Genomic DNA, 19,680 nt, shown 5'->3' with positions numbered 1-19,680 from the left:
TGTGTTCTTACAAGAGTGATACGTGAGCCCTGGCCAGTTTGGCTCAGTGTTTAGAGCGTTGCCCTGCGGACTGAAGGCCCCGGTTCAATTCCGGCCAAGGGCACGTACCTGGGTTGCAGGCTTGATCCCCAGCTGGTTGGGGTGCGTGTGGGAGGCAACTAATGGATGTGTGTCTCTTATATCAGTGTTTCTCTCTCTGTGTCTCTCCCTTCCACTCTCTCTGAAAAGCAATGGAAAAAATATCCTTGAGTGAGGATTTAAAAAAAAAAATAAATCCTCACCTGAGGATATTAAAAAAAAAAAAAAAAAAAAAAGTGATACATGACTTTCTCCTCAGAACTGACTGAATCCTACTTGTGCCTATGAGGCAGTGGTTGGGGGTGGGGTTAGTGGTCATCAAGGGCAATGAGAAGTAGAAAAAAGAAAAAACCCTGCAACCTAAGCCCTAGGAGGAGAATGGCAGAGCCTCCCTGAGCTTACCCAAGTTTCCTCTCTCTTCCACTCCTTTCCCACCGGGCCACACTTACCAGGGCTAAACCATCAGCCACCAGGGCTGCAGATGGGTCTGGTAGCCTGAGGTTTGGAGTAGGCAACTGTCCAGAAGTCCCTGAGAGTTTGTGGCAGGGTGGCAAGAAGTAGCACATTGTCTCACTCTCTTCCCTTTCAGTCCTGAAGCTTGGGGACTGAAGGAAGGGACTGGCACGGACCAGGCCAGATGCCTGGAACACCCTAGTTGTGTCACTTGCTGAGCTAATTGCCCAAGGCTAGATTAGGGTCCAATCTGGGATTGCTTGGGTGCTTGCCTGGAGATGGACTAACTTTGTTTTTTGGGGGGTTGAGGGTGGGAGTGGGAAGTGGAAAGGAATTCAACTCCTGAAATTCTAGCTAGTTTTAGGGGCATTCTGGGTGCTACCTTCTCCCTGAAGTGATGCCAATACATGGTTCTGTAAAGTCAGAGAGCACAAAATTCCACCATTAGTTTTTCTTAAGAGTCTTTATCTTTACTCTTCCTCTTTTAAAATGCAAACACTCCTGAGAGACTAAAACACTTATAAATTCACACATTTGTAAATTCCCTTGGTTGCTAAGGAGATGAACAGCCATCATAGAGCCAGCAAAGGCCATTTGGGCACAGAGAACATTTGCGACTGGCTGATATATTTGTGAAGAAAGCTCTTTGATTCTTGGAGCAACCCCATGAGGCTGTTAGGATGAGCATTATTTCCTCTGCTTACAGAGAAGAAAACCAAAGCTTGAAGAAGTGGTTTGAGCAAACTCGCAAGATATGGTGCTCTTGCCACTGTGAGGCACCTGTGATTTTTCCCACCAGTCCCAGCAACCTGCAGAGGTGGGGTGTAAAAGCCCCCGGCCATCCAAGCGAGTTTTGAAATGGGCCCATTCAACCTGAGTGCCGAACTTCCTGGACTTGGAGACCATCTTCTTCAACACAACCACCTCTGTATCAGGGCTTGTGCAAGGCTCTGAAGGGCAGAGATGACCTAGACTGTTCTCCATGAGACGGCTCTACAGCACCTGGCACCCCATCCTGAGGTCAGATGACAGAGCACATGCCCCCAGCATGACTCAGAGTACTCCAGTCTACAAGAGGCCACAAAAATCATGTTATTAAAAAGCTGACATGACTGTCATACCCTGGGGGTAGGGAGCTTGCTCTGAGCTGTGTCCAGTAATTGCAGCCAGGGGCCTGTCTGCCTTGCATAACTGGGTAAGTGGGGTGAAGCTAGAGGAGTCCCCCAGGCCCAAAATGTCACATCTGAGACCACATTCGTTGGGTTGCTCTACTTCCCTCTCCTCATCCCTTTCTACTCTCCTTTCAGAACATCTCTTAAAATACAAATGTGGCCCACCCAGGCGTGGCTCAGCGGTTGAGCGTGGGCCTAGGATCCAGGTGATCAGGGTTTGATTCCCGATCAGAGCACATGCCTGGGCTGTGGGTTCGATCCCCAGTCGGGGGTGTGCAGGAGGCAGCCGATCAATGACTCTCTCATCATTGATGTTTCTATCTCTCTCTCTCTCCTTTCCTCTCTGAAATCAATAAAGATATATTAAAACAAACAAACAAACAAATGTGTTGTTTTCCCTGATGCCCAAAATTTCCTTCCCTTCCTGGACTTATTTCTTAAGATTCAGTTCAACTGTCATCTCCTCTGTCAGAGGCAGTTAATAGCTTCCTCCCCAGGCTTTCCTAAGCCTTCTGCCTACCATCATTTGGGTCCTGGAGCGGAGCTGCTGGTCCCTGGTGCCCGCATGCCTTGCCCGGTTGCTCACCGCTACCCCAGTGCCTCGAGTCTTCAGCGTAGAGCAGGGTACACGGCCCTGCCCGGCGAGCGCCGTGCGTTCCCCGCTGCGCACCCATGTGCTTGTGCAGACGTGCCCTGGCCGCGGGTGGAGGGTGGCTCCTCGGTCAGCTGCGCAGGCCCTGGGTGTGCCTGTGGAAGCAGCGGGGTGCGGGTGGGGGCTCTGAGGACCAGGAAGCCCGGGGCTAGGCCATGACGGTGCCCGGCGAGAAGAGCAGGTTGGGGTGGGAGCTGCTTCTCTGGCCCCCTCTTCCTCCTTCCTCGACCGAAGTGACCAGAAGCCACACGCAGGGCTCTGTGGTCCGCAGAGAGCCAGATACAGAGGGAAGGGCCCGGGAAGACCTTGGCTCAGGTCCGTGCCAGGAGGCGGGTGAGGAGCGGAGGTGGCAGAGCGAAGGGTGCCCGGGCAGGGCCGGGCGAGCCGGGGGCCCCGCGCGAGTGCTCCCGCCAGGCGCAGCGCCCCCGCCCGGGGACCCGGAGAGGTCGCGGAGGTCGCCGGATGCGGCCGCGGACCCTGAGCCCGCGGAGGGCGGTCCCGCCGCGCGGGAGGCGGTGCCCGGGGAGGGCGGGCGGGGCGGCCGGAGGAAGTGCCCGCCGAGCCTGCCGCCCGGGCCGCGGGTTCCTCCCGCTGCGCCCCGCGCCCCGACCCCGAGGGCCCCGAGGACGCCGAGCGCCCGGGCTCTTCCTCTCCGGCCGGGGCAGGGCGCAGGCAAGAGGCGCCGCGCGCCCGGGACGGGCGGGGGGCCGGCGGGCGGGGCCGGGCCGGGCGGGGACGGGCGGGGGGCCGGCGGGCGGGGCCGGGACGGGCGGGGGGCCGGCGGGCGGGGCCGGGACGGGCGGGGACGGGCGGGGGGCCGGCGGGCGGGGCCGGGACGGGCGGGGACGGGCGGGGGGCCGGCGGGCGGGGCCGGGACGGGCGGGGACGGGCGGGGGGCCGGCGGGCGGGGCCGGGACGGGCGGGGACGGGCGGGGGGCCGGCGGGCGGGGCCGGGACGGGCGGGGGGCCGGGCAGGGCCGCGCGGGGGCGGCGGGGAGCCCGCGGCGGCGCTGAGCGTGGGCGCGCGCGGGCCGGGAGACTGTTTTGGGGAGCAGTGCGCGCACCCTTCCTGCCGTGTCCCTGGAGACCGGGGCGACCCTGGGAGAACTGCCCGCCACCACCGCTTCCGAGCGCCGTCCTGAGCCGCCCCGAGGCCCCGGCGCCCGGGCCCTGACCCCGCCGGACGGGGGCCGCCTGCTGGGACCCCGCGGGCGCCTGGCCCCTAAGCAGCCGCGTCTCTGGAAACCGGGTGCCAAATAGCAGGAGCTCAGAGGGACCAGGAAAGACTTTCCAGGAGGCAGGACCTTTGGGCAGGATCTCCAGGGACTGGGCAGGACTCTGACAGGGGAGAGGTCGTTCCGATCTGAAGAAAGTGTGTGGACACAGTTAGGAAAGTGCAAGCAGGCTCCAGCGAGCCTGGGAAGTGAGGTGTGGGCTTCGGCGGACTCGGAAATAGCTGGTGTGGGCCAGGTATTTGCACTCTCTATAACCTAGGATTTTAGGGGGCTGATTGGTGGCTGGGATGAGGGATTGGAATGAGATGAGGCTGAAGACAGGTCAGTAAGGGGCAGGGGTCCCCAGAAGTCTGCAGATGGTCTGAGTTAGCGCAGGGACAGTAGGGACAATGCAGTCGGGACAGGCTGGCAACGCACTGGGAGGAGGAATCAGGACTGTTTCCACTGGGACGCAGGGAGGGAGGATTTGAAGACTGAGGTCAGATTTCTAGTGTAAATCGTGATTGGAAAGATTTGCAGTGAAGTAACTGAAAGGGGAGGGAAATGGTGAGTTTAGTTTCGCAGGTGTGAAGCTTGAAGCATGGGCAGGATACCCATATGGAGATGTCAAGTAGGAAGTTCATTCACTTATTTATTATTTATACCAGCCTCAAAGGCAGCTTACATAAACATCACAGAGGAGAGAAAATGACAAAACTGTGAAAACTCAGCTAAAAGGACCTGATACCTAGGGGGGAAAATGCAGAGGGGAGAGGATAATTATTACTGAAAAAACATTGAAAGCCACTGAAAATGAACACAGGACTCACCTGAACTTGCTGGCAGCCAAGCCAAAAGAGGACACCTAAATAAAGCAATTCACTTGGCTGACACTCAGGAGGAAGACATTCCTGAAGCTCCAGGGGAGAGGCAGGAGGTGGTTGGAGGTAAAATGGGATCACTCCTCCAATGGGAGATAAAGGAGAGGGAGGAGATCTGAAGGCCAGGCCAGGACTTTGGCGACACTGACATTTAAGGAAAGGCTGATGCTCTCCTGAGGAGGAAGACCTTCCTTTGCCTGCACAGGGAGGTGGGAGTGAGGTGTGTGTGTGGTCCATTCACACCATTCTTTTTGCAGGGAACCGGGATAGACGGTGGTGTGCTAAAGCCCTGGGATCTGACCTTCTCTTCTGCCATGAGGTGGAGCCACCATTTGCCCAGGGCCTTTTGGGGCCCTCGCCTGGCAAGAGCACTCCAGCCAGCAGGTTAGTGGGAAGCAGGGGTTTCTGTTTCCACCTCTTTCCCTTCAGATGGTGCCTCTAAGAGGGCAGGGGTTCAGACACCAGGTGTGCCAGTTCCAGCTCTGTGATTCACTAGCTGTTGGCCTTGGGCAAGTCACCTCAGCTCTCTAGCTTCCTTTTTCCCATCTTAAAATAAGAGAGTCGGACTAGATGATCGTTGAGGGTCCCTGTAGCTACATAAGTACACTTGTCTGATTTCATTTTGCATTCAACAAATATTTTTTGAGTGCCTGCTGTGTGCCAAGTATGTAACTGTGCCAAGTTCTAAGTATATAATTGCATACAAAAACAGGTGTGATCCTGCTCTTATGGTGGGGTGGTGGTGGAAATGAATGTTAATCAAATAATCACATAATAAAATATAAAATTGCACAATAACTGCTACAGAGGGTGGTACATGATGCTGTAAGAGCAAATAAGGGGGGATTTGATGTAGGCGTGGGGTCTGTATTGGTGGGAAATATGGATGGGATGCTATGTCTCCCTTTTCCTTTCTCTCTGTAGATGAAAGTATCCCTTTCGTGATCCACTGGAACTGGGCCCTTAAAGGGGAGTGTCCTCTTGGGCCCCCTAGGTGAGGCCTTGGTGTCATACCTTAGGATATATCTGGGTATAGCAGAGTAGCCTGGGAAGGGTCAGGACTTGGAGAGAGCTTGATCTTCTGGAGGTGCGGAGGGCAGAGTCAGCTACCAGGCTTAAGAGGAAGTTGGCTTACATCATTTACAGTACAAGTCACAGTGGTCAGCCAGTGGGAGGATCTGTGGGAGGTGGGTGGAGTCTGGCAGTGACCTGGCTGAGTTCCAGACAGGCAGCTGTGGGGAGCTGGAGGGCTAGGGGTGAGACCTCAGTCCCTGGGAAGGGTGAGAGTCAGAGTCTTGACTTGGGTGTTCAGGGTTGGGCCTGGATCTCAGGAAGCCAGAAGTTCATCATTCCAAACAGGCCTGGACTCCAAGTTTGAAAATGAACACAATTAATTATCATCTGAGCTAGTAGCCAAGCCCCAGCTCATCCCTTCTTCTCGCTCCCAGGGCCTTTATACGTCACTACGGAAGCTCAGTGGGCAGTGTTCCCCCATCAGGGAGGCATGAACAGTTGTTCCGGAGCATCTCTGCGGCTGGTAAAAAGGAGAGGGGCCTGAGGGGAGGGGCTGGCTGGGGTCCCAGTGGGGCTCGAGTTGGGAGAGGGGCCTGGAGGAGAAGCAGGCAGGAAGAGAGGCATAGGGGACCCGCTGACATCGTCCATCAGGCCCGCCCTCCCTCACCCCGTCATCCATCTGTCCATGCATCTCTTCCTGTAACACTCATGCAATGCACAGTGTGTACAAAGCCCTGGGAGGGATGTACTGTCTCTACCTTCAACCAACTGGGTGTAGAGGTCAGGTAAAGATTGCACTTAGATATGATCGTGAAGCCAGTCAGCCCCGGCTCAGCATCACTCATCCCGTGGCTCCCCACTTTCTGCAACAGGGATTCCAAACTTTCTGGACACTGTATTTTCTGAGGGAGTCCTGTGTGCAGCACCATTCTGGGTCTCAGCATCTCTGGTGCTGTCTTGACTCTGCAGCCTGACCCTACGACCACCCTGACTGGCCCTAAGCTCCTGCCTTTCCTGGTCCCTTCCCCTGGCCCAATCCCTTTGCCTTCCCATCCAGAAGCCATCCAGCGGCACCGTCGGAACCTGGCCGAGTGGTTCAGCCGGCTGCCCAGGGAAGAGCGCCAGTTTGGCCCTACCTTTGCACTAGACACGGTCCATGTGGACCCTGTGATCCGTGAGAGCACCCCCGATGAGCTTCTTCGCCCACCTTTGGAGCTGGCTCTGGGGCATCAGCCGCCCCCGGCCAGGCTCCCCACACTGGCCTTGTCTCAGCTCTTTGACCCAGATGCCTGTGGGCGCCAGGTGCAGACAGTGGTTCTCTATGGAACCGTGGGCACAGGCAAGAGCACTTTGGTGCGCAAGATGGTTCTGGACTGGTGTTATGGGCGGCTGCCAGCCTTTGAGCTGCTCATCCCCTTCTCCTGTGAGGACCTGTCATCCCTGGGCTCTGCGCCGGCCTCCTTGTGCCAACTTGTGTCGCAGCGCTACACATCCCTGAAGGAGATTCTGCCCCTGATGGCTGCAGCTGGGTCTCGCTTGCTGTTTATACTTCATGGCCTGGAGCGTCTCAACCTAGACTTCCGGCTGGCAGGCACAGGGCTTTGCAGTGACCCTGAGGGGCCAGAGGCGCCAGCTGCCATCATAGTCAACCTGCTGCGTAAATACCTGCTGCCTGAGGTAGGTGCTCCCACCCCTCCCTACCGTCTCTGTCTGTGATTTTCCACCTAAGAGTTTTTGTATCCTAGGCCTGCATATTTCTTGGGTAGGAGAGGCCCTGGGCTAGTTCAGATCCTGGCCCCACCACTTCCCAGCTGTGTATCTTTGAGCAAGTCCCCAACTTCCCCAAACTTCTGTTTTCTTCTTGAGTTGTGCCGATCAAACGAGGTACTGAACGTAAACTGCCCGGCACGGTGTGTGGGCTCGTAGCAGGTGCACAGTACTTGTTAGTTATAATGATTACAATCATCATCATTTTCATTCTTGGACACTCAATTAATTATCAGGCGCTCCCTGGGGAGGGAGGCAGTCAGAATGGCTTAACCCTCAACTCTGCTCTTCCCAGGCCAGCATTCTGGTGACCACCCGGCCCTCTGCCATCGGCCGCATCCCCAGCAAGTACGTGGGCCGCTATGGCGAGATCTGTGGCTTCTCTGATACCAACCTGCAGAAGCTCTATTTCCAGCTTCGCCTCAATCAGCCAGACTGTGGGCACAGTGCTGGGGATGCAGGTGTTGCAGCCACGTCTGCTCAGCATGACAGCCTGGTGGAGATGCTCTCCAGGAACCTGGAAGGACACCACCAGATTGCCACTGCCTGCTTCCTGCCCTCCTACTGCTGGCTTGTCTGTGCCACCTTGCACTTCCTGCACGCCCCCACCCCGGCTGGCCAGACCCTCACAAGCATCTACACCAGCTTCCTGCGTCTAAACTTCAGTGGGGAGACGCTGGACAGCAGTGACCCCTCCAAGTTGTCGCTGATGGCCTATGCAGCCCGCACCATGGGCAAGTTGGCCTATGAGGGGGTGTCTTCCCGCAAGACTTACTTCTCTGAAGAGGACGTCCGTGGCTGTCTGGAAGCTGGCGTCAGGACGGAAGAGGAGTTTCAGCTGCTACATGTCTTCCGCCGGGATGCCCTGAGATTTTTTCTGGCCCCGTGCGTGGAGCCAGGGCACCTGGGCTCCTATGTGTTCACGGTGCCGGCCATGCAGGAGTACCTGGCTGCCCTCTACATTGTGCTGGGCTTGCGTAAGACGACTCTGCAGCGGGTGGGCAAGGAAGTGGCTGAACTCGTGGGCCGTGTAGGGGAGGATGTCAGCCTTGTCCTGGGCATCGTGGCCAAGCTGCTGCCGCTGAGGGTCCTGCCTCTGCTCTTCAACCTGCTTAAGGTAACAACAGCTCCTGGACCCTAGGCTGTCAGCCTCCTACTCCCCAGGCTGCTCTTGCTCCTCTCGGGAGGAACTGCTGCTTCCTGCATAGGGGTGAATCCTCTTTCGGCTTTGGTTTCAGACTGGGCAGGGCGGCCTTAGTGGGGCTGTGGCATAAGGAGGGGGAGAGAGAAGCCACAGTCTGGGGAAGGAGTGGAGGCTGGGAGGGGAATTTGAGGGTGCAGGGACTTGAATGACAATCCTGCAACCCTAAGACAGCTTTCTTTCGCATCTCCCCTCCCAGGCTTTGTTTCTGGGAGGCGGCTGCCATAGTTCAGGTTCTGACCTCTGCTTTGCAGGCCCAGACACCCGGCTGTATCTTTTCCCCAGAGGTGATTAGACTCCAGGAACAATGACTCATCTTAACTGAATAACCAGAGGCAGGTTTTTAAAGGAGATGCCATTTTATTCGTTTACCCCAGGAGGATAAGTGCATTGGTAATTGGCTTAGGACAGTCCACCCAGGGTGCAGGTCTGCTTCAGAGCCGCATTACAGGCCTGAGAACTGTGCTGTGAGCAGGGCGGGTGCTCTAAGCATTTGAGGGGAAGGATTCACTGCCTGCTGATGTCTGCAGGGTGCCTTGAAAATGAAGTACTATTATGATCTCTTTTATAGATGAGGAAACCGAGGCTCACAGAGGCTAAGGAACTTGTCTAAGGCCACTCAGATAGTAAATAAAATAGCTGGGATCTGAGCTCAGGTTTCATGATTCTGAATCCTGTCTCTTTCTGCCAAACTTTACTGATGTATTGTGGATATTTGTCAAGCTACGGTGCCTTTCTAGGTAACCCTTTTCCTCTCTAGGAATGTTTTAGTAACTGGTCCTGAGGAGGCAGAGCCCTGGTCAATGTGCAAAATTTCAGCAAGTTTTCCATTTTGTAGGCATCGAAGCATAAAGGTTGAGAACAGGGATTCAGTAATGCCGCTACCTGGGTTGAAATAAAGGCTCTACTCTTAACTAGCTGTGTGACCTTTGAGAGCTTAAGTTGCTTAACCTCTCTGTGCCTGAGAGTCCTTATCTCTTAAATGGGGATAATAGTGGAATCTAGATCATTGGCCTTATAGGAGGATTAAATGTATTCATCCTCAGGGCCTGGCACATAGTAAGTGCTATTTAATTGTTAAACATAAAAACAGGGTCAGGCAGCCCACTCCTTCTCACACCATCACCTCAGACTGGGAGGTAATGGCCGTTGCTGAGGCTACACCACCCCTTTAAGGATGTTCTTGCCTTATCCAGATTGCAGTGAGAGGCTGTGGTCCCCTAACAGGATCCAGAAAGCCCTCCATTATTATAGAGTGCAGCAAGGTTATTAGCACCACACTCCCAAACCCTCTCGGAGGGAGGGTTGCCTAGCAGAGGACAGACAGTTCCATCTGCTGCTTCATGATCATACTGATTCAGCTTCCCAGGGTAACATTTTCTCATCCCAATACCAGATTGGTGTTTGGGGGAAGAGCACTATAATGTTCATGGCAGGAACTTCACCTATAAAAAGTGAAAAAATGCCTGTCTGGGGTGGCTCAGCGGTTGAGCATCTACCTAAGATCCAGGAGATCGCAGTTCAGTTCCCAGCCAGGGCACATGCCCGGGTTGCAGGCTCGATCTCCAGTAGGGGGCGTGCAGGAGGCAGCCAATCAGTGCCTCTCTCATCATTGATGTTTCTCTCTCCCTCTCCATCTCTCTCTGAAATCAATAAAAACTTATTTTTTAAAAAAAGGTGAAAAAAAGTGAAACCAGACATTAGAGAAGGTGCCACAAAACCACCTTGTACGACCAGAGGAAGGGGCCTCCTTTCCTTTCAGAACCATTGCAAGGATGAGGGGTGGTGCTGTAAACGTCCCCAGCATTCATTTCTTCAATGAATATTTGAGTGCCTGCTGTGTGCCAGGCACTATGTTAGATTCTGAGAAAAAACAGTTAACAGAACCCCAGGTTCTGCCTTTTCTAATCATACAGTCTGAATACAAACCTGTCAGCATAACCATGTAATTAAAAAGTATGGTACATGCCTGTGAAGTAGAGGTCTGGGTGCTGAGAGTGTGCAGTGGGCATCTGGTTTGAGGAATAAGGAAAACCTCTCTGCAGGAGGGCAAGTAGTCTGATCCCTGGAGGATTAGCCAGAAAGGGAACCGAGTGGAAGCACCTCAGAAAATATATAACTCTGAAGGAGGAGAAACTTTGGCACTGGAGAGAGAGAGAGAAGCATAAATGACAGAAGCAGAGTGAGTGAGGGTGAGAGGCCTTGATGGACTTGCCAAGGGACCAAGTGACGCAGGGTGTTGTAGTAGGAGTGACATTAGTCGTCATTGCTCTGTGATGATGGTGAAGATGGAGATGTGTTTATAATGCTAGCTGGCTCCAAACTAACTGCATGGCATATGCCCCCCCCCCCCCCCCCCGGAAAGCACACGCATTGTTTGGGACGAAGAATGTCTGGAGTGCATGAGACCAGTGTTGAGGGATGACTCTGGAAAGGTCAAGTTGGTGCCAAATTATGAAAAGTTTTATATGCTCTGTGGGCAAAAGGTGTTCCAGCAGGGTGTGAGCACACAGATCGTGCAGGAGTTCAGGGGACACGAAACTGGAGCAGCCAGGGAGCAGGCCTGCAGGGGGCTACAGCACCCTCCCCTTCCTTTCCCAGGTGGTTCCGCGGGTGTTTGGGCGCATGGTGGGTAAGAACCGCGAGGCCGTGGCCCAGGCCATGGTGTTGGAGATGTTCCGGGAAGAGGATTACCACAATGATGACGTCCTGGACCAGATGGGTGCCAGTATCCTGGGCGTGGAGGGGCCCCGGCGCCACCCAGATGAGGCCCCCGAGGATGAAGTCTTTGAGCTCTTTCCCATGTTCATGGGAGGGCTTCTCTCTGCCCATAACCGGGCCATGCTGGCTCAGCTTGGCTGCCCCATTAAGAACCTAGATGCCCTGGAGAACGCCCAGGCCATCAAGCAGAAGCTGGGCAAACTGGGCCGGCGGGCGCTGCCCCCATCAGAGCTGCTCGACCATCTCTTCTTTCACTATGAGTTCCAGAACCAGCGCTTCTCCGCTGAGGTGCTCGCCTCCCTGCACCAGCTCAGCCTGGCAGGCGTGCGCATGACACCCCTCAAATGCACAGTGGTGGCGGCGGTCCTGGGCAGTGGGAGGCATGCCCTGCACGAGGTGAACTTGGCCTCTTGCCAGCTGGACCCTGCTGGCCTACGCACACTCATGCCTGTCTTCTTGCGTGCCCGGAAGCTGGGGTGAGGACCTCATGCACAGGCACAGAGAAAGGAGGGCTGCAGGTGAAGGGGTGGGAAGAGAAGGAGCTTGGGAAACCCGAGGCGTTGAGGAGGGACCAAGGCGCAGGCTGGAGATGTTCGGTGTGGGTGGAGGTGATGAGCATGGACGGAGGACAGTGGGGACTGCAGGCGTCAGGCCGCTGGATGGACAGGCCCTATGCTGAATTCCTTTGGTTTCTTCCCTCCTCTCCTGCCACCTGCACCAGCTTGCAACTCAACAGCCTGGGCCCAGAGGCCTGCAGGGACCTCCGAGACCTGCTGCTGCATGAGCAGTGCCAGGTTACCACCCTGCGGTAAGTGTCCTGGGAGGGGCTGGAGGGAGGGCTGGCCCTTCGGGTGCCAGCTAATGTCAAGGGTGTGCTCCTTGCCTCAGCATGCCTGCCACAGGCCCACCCATGGTGTAGTAAAGGGGGTGGGAGTCTGGCCCTGTCCTGCCCCCCAGGTCCAGTACAAACAGCAGGGTGGGGATGGGGGTGAGGTGCCACCATCAATAGGTGCTAAGAAAGCCTCTCATGTGGCTAAAATCAGCCTGGGAAAAGGGTTAGAATAATACCCAGGCCAGTTACCTGGTAACTGTGCCACTGACTCCCTCCTGGGATTTTCCTTGTCGCCTCATAAGGACAGCCTAATGCTGAGCACTCAGTAGATGCTCCCAAAGAGTTGACTGATTTACGAGGAACCCACACTCCTGGGTTTCCAATTTCTGGTTAAAGTAAGGGGAGGGGTATGAGGAAAGAGAAAGGAGGGAGAGCAGGAAGGGTGGGCAGTGAGACCTGGGGAGGAAGCCACACAGGAGGAGGAAGGGAAATGGTGAGATGAAGAGGAAGAGAGCCGAGGAGGGAGTCAGCAGAGGAGAATGGGAGGCGGGAGGAGAGGTGAGGAGAAGCCGGCTTCTACCCCTCTCCCCCTGCAGTGCGCCACACCCGCTCTTCTCCACCCTCTCCTGGACCTGCAGTTCTGTGTCCAGGCTGGGCTCTGCCCAGGCTGTGTACCCTTTCGGCCCAAGCACATGGGCCCTTATAACCTTGGGGTACTTGTGGCTGTAGGCTGTCCAACAATCCGCTGACTGCCGAGGGTGTGGCCTTGCTGGTGGAGGGGCTAGCGGGAAACACCTCGCTGACACACCTGTCCCTGCTACACACGGGCCTTGGGGATGAGGGCCTGGAGCTCCTGGCTGCCCAGCTGGACCGTAATCAACGGCTACAGGAGCTGAATGTGGCCTATAATGGCGCTGGCGACACAGCGGCCCTGGCCTTGGCCAAGGCTGCCTGGAAGCACCCTTCCTTGGAGCTGCTGCAGTGAGTCTTGTCCCTGGTCATCTCCCCACCCCAGCCTGAGCCTCTGTTTCCCATCCCCTTTTCCTTCCCCCTCTCCACTGTGCTTTTCCCACCCTAGGGGGTTGGCCGGGACCTGTCGTCTCTTCCTGGCTTTTGAATGATGCTTGTCAACCTGCTTCTGAGCCAGTTCACCCCTCTGTGACTGGCCCTTACCCTGCCCTGATTCCCTCCCACCACCTGTCCTAGGGTCGTGGTGGCCCCATTCCTAGTCCCTGGTCCCACTGAATTCTAGAGTCATCCCTGCCTCCCATTGGCCACCACCCTCCATCTCTGGCTTATTGAAGACACACCCCTTCACATTACTCAGCCAGGGACTGAGCTGCGAGACACCCTCTGTGAATCCTTCTCAGAGCCTTGCTGAGTGGCATCTTCTCTTCTCTCTCCTGTCAGCCTCTACTTTAATGAGCTGAGCTCAGAGGGCCGCCAGCTCCTGCGGGACTTGGGGGGCACTGCTGAAGGCCATGCCCGGGTTGTGGTATCGCTGACAGAGGGGACAGCAGTGTCAGAGTACTGGTCAGTGATCCTCAGTGAAGTCCAGCGGAACCTCAACAGCTGGGATCGGGGCCGGGTCCAGCGCCATCTTGAACTATTGCTGCGGGACCTGGAAGATAACCGAGGAGCCACCCTTAATCCTTGGCGCAAGGCCCAGCTACTTCGAGTGGAGGGTGAGGTCAGGGCCCTCCTGGAGCAGCTGGGAGGCCCTGGAAGCTGAGGCAGTGGGAGCAGGCACCTAGCCGGGTGACCCCGATTCCCAAGCCCCACCTCTGTTGTCCTCTGGTGTGCATTACTACTCTGTGAAGATCCCTTCACAGCTGGAGTCAAAGGACTGGGCACAGCTGTACCAGTGGCCCTCCTGGAACATGTCCAACCAATCCTCCCAAGTCTGGAATTTCCAGGGTCCTGAAACATGCTCCTCTCCATTGGGCTGGAAGGACGAAGGATGTGGCATTTTTGTGGCTAAACTGCCCTGTAGCACCACCACTAACTTTGTCCCTCTCTCCTCTCAAGAGCCTCTGTGCCACCAGGCGGTGCACTTCTTATGTCCGCCTTGCCAGGGGTGTTTTCCAGATGTGTTGGGGGGCTTCCACCTCCTGCCTTTACGCTTTCTGTGGACACCCAGGACACCCACAGCCACCCTCCTCTCATTGGTGCTTTCTGCTCAGCCTCATGCTTCTCTTACCACAATGGCACTTGTGCTCAGTGGTCCCAGCTGGCATGTGTGCTGACTCACTGTTATTAAAAAACATCTACCTACTGTGGCCTCTGCCTGGTGCTTTTAATGAAGGACGCTGTTCTCAGTCATTCTGATTAAACTACTGGCCACTTTTGTTACAAGTGGTTCTTATGTACTAGGTTCAAAGGCAGTGGGGGCTGGGGGGACCCATGAAGAAGATGTTGGGGTGCGGCAGGCCATGCTGGGCTGTAGGACTCCTACCACCCTTCATCCATACTTACCCAGGCTTGGGATTAGTGGTCAGCATTCCTCTGCACGGCGGGGGCTGGGGCAGCAGCAGGGGCTCAGGGCTGGGCCCGGGGATGGGTGCGGGAGCATGCACGCGTGCGTCCCGGGGACAAGACTCCTCGGTTAACCATTATCCCACGGCTTCCAAGGCAGCGAAAGTCTTCAAGGAGGCGGGACTGGGGGTAAGTGGGAAGGTCAGCTGGTTTCGATGGACCTTGTCCCTACCCTGAGCGCTGGGTTGTTGATCCAGCTATGGAGGCAGCTGCAGGTAGGAGGCTGGGAGGAATCTCCTGGAGGGGACTTCAGTCGGGGTAGATCGGGAGGCCGAGGCTTTATAGACCAGGGCGCCCTTGATGCTGGGGCTTGGAGCCCTGAGACAAATAGACTGGAAGTTAGGAGAGCACAGGTGAGTGTCTATGCCTGCCTTCCTGGTCCACACCCTGTACTGATATGTTCAGATTTCTGTGCCATGGCCTCTGGGGGGAGGGGAAGGAAGGGAAAGGAAAGACCCTTTTGGAGCAGAATGGAGGATTACAGCCTGAGTTTGGGGTTTGCCCTAAGTCCTTTCAGTTAATGAGCATGGAAGGGGTGGAGAATGCACCTCTCTTCCCCTCACCCCTTTTTTGCCCAGCAGATCTCCAGGACACAGCTTTGCTAACTCCGTAAGTGGTACCCTGTGAGGGGTGGGGCAAGGGGAGGAGGAGATTGAAGGTGGGAAGCTCTTCAGCTGCCATTAGCATCTTGAGTGGAGTCTGGGATCTCCTTGCAGGAGGTTTGAGTTTAACCCGAAGTTGGGCATTGATAATCCTGTCCTGTCCCTGGCTGAAGATCATGACCCCTCTGGTAAACCCCTTACCCCCTGGGCAGCCATTCCCCTTCCCCAGAGATATTAGGGGCCTGTACAGGCTGCCATGCCCTTGGTAACCACTCATCTGTCTCCCTCTGATAATAGCCTTAGTTGGGAGCAACCACACGGACAGAGGAGGGGACAAGTGTTTTCTTCTGTCCCAGCTACTCTGCCCACACAGTGTTTGGCCCTACTGCCCTACTGCCCAACACCTAACTGGGTAGAAGTCTGTCTGGTGCCCTACCAAGGGGACAGCATCTCGGGGGCTCAAGGTGACTTGCACTTGGGCCATATCCCACTCCCCACCCCGTTTCTGCTGCCTACCACCCCTCCAGATCTCTGGCGCCTGGAGCGGCCTCGCTTCTGTCTGCTGAGTAAAGAGGAGGGCAGGAGCTTTGGCTTCCACCTACAGCAGGAGCTGGGCAGGGCCAGCCATGTGGTGTGCAGGGTGGAGCCAGGCACCTCTGCCCAGCGGCAGGGTCTCCGGGAAGGAGACCGGATCCTGGGGGTGAACAACCGTGTTGTGGAGCATGAAGACTCTGAGGTGGTGAGGTTGGGCTGGAACTCCCCGTGGCACTGGAGAATGTCCCATATGAGGGATTACTTCCCTGGGTATATGGGCACAGGACCCAAACCTCAACCTCCCCCACGTCCCAGAATATATGGGTGCCCAGGCCAGAATATTTGGGTAGAGGCATCTAGAGGGCTGGCTCCATGGTGAGAAATAGGTTCCAGGGGCAGGGGGCGGCAAGGGCCAGCTCCAACCTCACCCTCTGTTTAGGTGGTGCGCTGCATCCGGGCCAGTGGCCCACGGGTGTTGCTGACAGTGTTGGCGCAGCATGCACACGACCTGGCCCGAGCTCAGCAGGGGAGAGCTGCCCTTCTCTGTCCTACTCTCAGCCCTGGGGTCCGGCCCCGTCTGTGCCACGTAGTGAAAGATGAGGGTGGTTTTGGCTTTAGTGTCACCCATGGTGAGCTCAGAGGCTCAGGAGGGCGGTCAGGAGGGGGATCAGCCCTGCCCGGGTCAGCCAGCAAACTAACATTTGTTTTTTTGTTTTGGCTTCCAGAACATCAGGGTTCTTTCTGGTTGGTGCTGAGTTCTGGAGGAGCAGCCGAGAGGGCAGGGGTGCCCCCTGGGGCCCGACTGTTAGAAGTGAATGGGGTCAGTGTGGAGAAGTTGACTCATAACCAACTCAGCAGGAAGGTATGGCTGCCTGTTTCCCCATTCATCCTACACTTTTCTGGGTCTGGGGCCCCTGCCCCAGGAGGCAGACTCCTCCCCCAAGCACCTAATCCCCTGATCTGATCTTGTATCTCCATCACCACCCTTCCCTTTATAGCTTGTGCTATGCCCTTCTCTCCCCTTTCCTTATTGCCTCATTCCTGGGCCTGGGAGAGGTCTGTGACCTGCCTCTGCCCTCCCTACCCAGGGAGTTGATGCTGAGGCCCTACTGGGTCCCCACAGCTTTGGCAGAGTGGAGAGCAGGTGACCCTGCTGGTGGCAGGGCCAGAGGTGGAGGAACAGTGTCGCCAGCTGGGAATGCCTCTGGCTGCACCCCTGGCAGAGGGCTGGGCCCTGCCCACCAAGCCCCGCTGTCTGCACCTAGAGAAAGGGCCCCAGGGCTTCGGATTCTTGCTCCGGGAGGAAAAGGGCCTTGGTGGTCGCCTCGGTGAGTGGGAGCCCTGGGGAAGGGGAGGGAAAGGTGGGCCTTGGGATGGGCATACAAGTGTATATGTGCACCTCTCAGTGCACAGCGGTGTCCCTGTATGAGCCCCAGCCCTGGGCCTCCTCCTCCTGTGTACCCCAGGTCAGTCCCCCAGTGTGCCTGGGCTGACATTGGGGGTAGTCAGGGGAGGAGCAGTGAGGAAGTCTATGTCCCAGGGCAGTTCCTATGGGAGGTGGACCCAGGATTGCCAGCTGAGAGGGCTGGGATGCAGGCTGGGGACCGGCTGGTGGCTGTGGCTGGGGACAGCGTGGAGGGGCTGGGTCATGAGGAGATCGTGTCCAGGATCCGGGCGCAGGGCTCCCGTGTCTCCCTCACCGTCGTTGACCCTGAGGCTGACCGCTTCTTCAGCATGGTGCGAGCTGAGGGACAGGGGATAGGGTGGGGGCAGGAATGGAGTGGGGCTCAGTTGGGGGGATGAGCAACAGGTTTGTCCTATCTGCCTCCTTCCAGGTTCGTTTGTCCCCGCTCCTCTTCCTGGAGAGCACAAAGGCTCCTACCTCTCCCCTGAACACCTGCTCAGCCTCTCCGGTTGAGACCAAGGACCCACCAGTTAAAGACACAGCTGTGCCTCCTGTCCCAAGTGGCTCCCGCCAGTGCTTATTGTACCCTGGGCCTGGCGGTGGCTATGGCTTCCGACTCAGCTATGTGGCCAGTGGGCCCTGTCTCTTTATCTCTCAGGTGACTGATGCCCCATGGGCCTTACCTCCCGGTGAACCTTCCTCTGCTTCCCCCCAGGACATTTTCCCCTGGTGTTCCCTGTTCTGTATCTCACCCTCCACCCCCAGGTGACTCAAGGAGGCTCAGCTGCCCGGGCAGGGCTGCAAAGGGGAGATGTGATTCTGGAGGTGAATGGGTTTTCTGTGGATGGAGAGAATGACCTGGAAAGGCTTCAACAGCTGGCTGAGGCTGAGCCACCTCTGTGCTTGAAGCTGGTGACCAGGTCTCTGCAGGACTTGGAAGCATGGATTCCCCCAGAGTCTGTAGAGGTGAGGAAGGAGAGACAGAGGGACTGTGAGCAGCCCGAGGAGAGAGGGGAACCAGGGAGGCAGGTAGAGCAGGAGGGCTGCAGGGTGAAGTAGGGTGGGCCATGAAGGTTGGGACTGTAGGCCATGGTAGGTAGGGACAGAAGGACACAGGGAACAAGTCCCACTCCTGGGCATTCCAGTGCAGGTGGGGACAGGGCAAAGGACCTCTTCTGGTCCTTGAATGACCTCCTTTCTCCCTCTGCTTAGGAGTGGACTGGAGCCTCGGAGCTGCTCTAGTGCTGCCCTCCTGGCACAGACCTACCTGGTAGCTTTCCTGTCTTCACTTTCCAGCCGGAGGTGGTAGGAGCTGAACTCTTTAAGCCAGAAACGGGACCTCTAGGACTCTGGACAATCACAGGCTGGCCCAGAGCCTCCCTTCCTTCCTTCCCACAGGCCCACCTCCCAGGAGAGGGTGTGGTCAGAGGCCTCAGGTGGGCCCACTAGGAATCCTCCGGTCTGACTCCAGAGGAAGCCGTGTGGGAACTTTGGAAGCTGTGCCCCAAAGGATAAAGTTCTGCCAGAGATGAGTGGTGTGATTTTGTGATTTATATAAATATATAAGAAATATATATATTTGGCCTTCATATGCATTCCTGGCAAAGAGCTCCTACAACCCTTGGCGTTTCCTAAGTAATAAGAGCAATAAAAGAGTCTTTTGTTATTCATAGAAAGCTCCTTTCAACCACACCTAATTTTGTTAATGAGGTGACTTTTGGAGGCATCTAAGGATGGGAAGGGGCTGATTGCCAGGGGAACCAATGGGGTGGAAACTTTCAGCCTTCTCCCCACCCCTACCCCCACCCTGGCCTCCTGGGAGGGTGGAGGGGCAGGAGGTTAAATGAATCTCCAGTGGTTTAGTCAATCATGCTTATGTAATGAAGCCTCCATAAGAAACCCAAAAGGACCACGAGGCTCCGAGAGCTTTCTGTGGAGGTGCTAGGAGGGTGGTGCACATAGAGAGGGTGGAGCTTCCATGCCCATACCCTGCCCTATGGTTGGAGCATCATCTCTTTGGCTGTTCCTGAACTGTATCTTTTATAATAAACTGGTAAGCCCCTCTAGCAAATGATAGGAGTCATGGGAACCTCTGATATATAGCCAGTTGGTCAGAAGCACAGGTGACAACGTGTACTTGAGATTGGCGCCTTAGGGGACTGAGACCTTAACCTGTGGTATCTCTAGGTAGATAGTGTCAGAATTGAGTTACATTTTAGGACACTGAATTGGTGTCCACAGAAGAGTTGGAGAATTTCTTGGTGTGAGAAAAAACCCTACATATTTGGTGACCAGAAGTAAAGTAGTACTGAGAGTGTTTTCATAGAAGAGAGAAACACAGGCTTTCCCTTTTCAGTTGGGCTGTCGGGCCAGCTAGGATTGAAGCCATCTGGAAGTTGCCCTAGACATGGCTCCAGGACTCTTGGATGTATTGCAGGAGTTTGGAGACCAGTTGCACTGGCCTTCTGTGAGCACCTTAGCACTGTGGGGGCTGGCGGCTGTTACAGAAAAGGCCTTTCCCCACAGATCTGGCTGCCTGTGTTTGTGTGGGTGGGGGCAGGAGGCTGCTGTTCAAAGGGACAAAAGGGCCCCAGGCTCAAGGGGTGGGAACTGTTTTCT

At 56.1% G+C, this 19,680-nt stretch overlaps 2 protein-coding genes across 3 annotated transcripts; both read left to right on the top strand.

The window, feature by feature from the left end:
• Positions 1 to 2,932: 2,932 nt before the first annotated feature.
• Positions 2,933 to 14,066, top strand: NLRX1 (NLR family member X1). Of its 2 annotated transcripts, none has more exons than XM_087821485.1 (10): positions 2,933 to 3,027; positions 4,708 to 4,834; positions 5,375 to 5,444; positions 5,899 to 5,987; positions 6,522 to 7,141; positions 7,527 to 8,348; positions 11,034 to 11,629; positions 11,875 to 11,961; positions 12,715 to 12,966; positions 13,396 to 14,066. In XM_087821485.1, exons 2-10 carry the CDS (start codon positions 4,765 to 4,767, stop codon positions 13,715 to 13,717), a joined length of 2,928 nt encoding a protein of 975 aa, XP_087677611.1. In that variant the 5' UTR covers positions 2,933 to 3,027; positions 4,708 to 4,764; the 3' UTR covers positions 13,718 to 14,066. The 2 variants fall into 2 exon arrangements, with proteins under 2 accessions (XP_087677611.1, XP_016063149.2); XM_016207663.2 differs by lacking the exon at positions 2,933 to 3,027 and adding an exon at positions 3,753 to 3,825.
• A 653-nt stretch (positions 14,067 to 14,719) lies between these two features.
• On the top strand, positions 14,720 to 18,303 carry NHERF4 (NHERF family PDZ scaffold protein 4). The gene is made up of 11 exons (XM_016207653.2): positions 14,720 to 14,735; positions 15,102 to 15,129; positions 15,237 to 15,310; positions 15,650 to 15,861; positions 16,096 to 16,285; positions 16,382 to 16,518; positions 16,780 to 16,984; positions 17,197 to 17,393; positions 17,492 to 17,719; positions 17,827 to 18,027; positions 18,274 to 18,303. Exons 1-11 carry the CDS (start codon positions 14,720 to 14,722, stop codon positions 18,301 to 18,303), a joined length of 1,518 nt encoding a protein of 505 aa, XP_016063139.2.
• Positions 18,304 to 19,680: the final 1,377 nt, after the last annotated feature.

Source organism: Miniopterus natalensis, chromosome 11 (assembly GCF_054644295.1).
Source record: "Miniopterus natalensis isolate mMinNat1 chromosome 11, mMinNat1.hap1, whole genome shotgun sequence".
Taxonomy (NCBI): domain Eukaryota; kingdom Metazoa; phylum Chordata; class Mammalia; order Chiroptera; family Miniopteridae; genus Miniopterus; species Miniopterus natalensis.
The sequence above is the reverse complement of the archived record's forward strand: the minus strand, read 5'-3'. Positions and strand labels throughout refer to the sequence as shown.

Coding starts and splice junctions, on each gene's coding strand:
- NLRX1 (XM_087821485.1), top strand. CDS start 4,765: ATGAGGTGGAGCCACCATTTGCCCAGGGCCTTTTGGGGCCCTCGCCTG. Junction 4,835..5,374: donor AAGAGCACTCCAGCCAGCAG/GTTAGTGGGAAG, acceptor TTCTCTCTGTAG/ATGAAAGTATCCCTTTCGTG. Junction 12,967..13,395: donor CCTTCCTTGGAGCTGCTGCA/GTGAGTCTTGTC, acceptor CTCTCCTGTCAG/CCTCTACTTTAATGAGCTGA.
- NHERF4 (XM_016207653.2), top strand. Junction 15,130..15,236: donor GACACAGCTTTGCTAACTCC/GTAAGTGGTACC, acceptor ATCTCCTTGCAG/GAGGTTTGAGTTTAACCCGA. Junction 18,028..18,273: donor TTCCCCCAGAGTCTGTAGAG/GTGAGGAAGGAG, acceptor CCCTCTGCTTAG/GAGTGGACTGGAGCCTCGGA.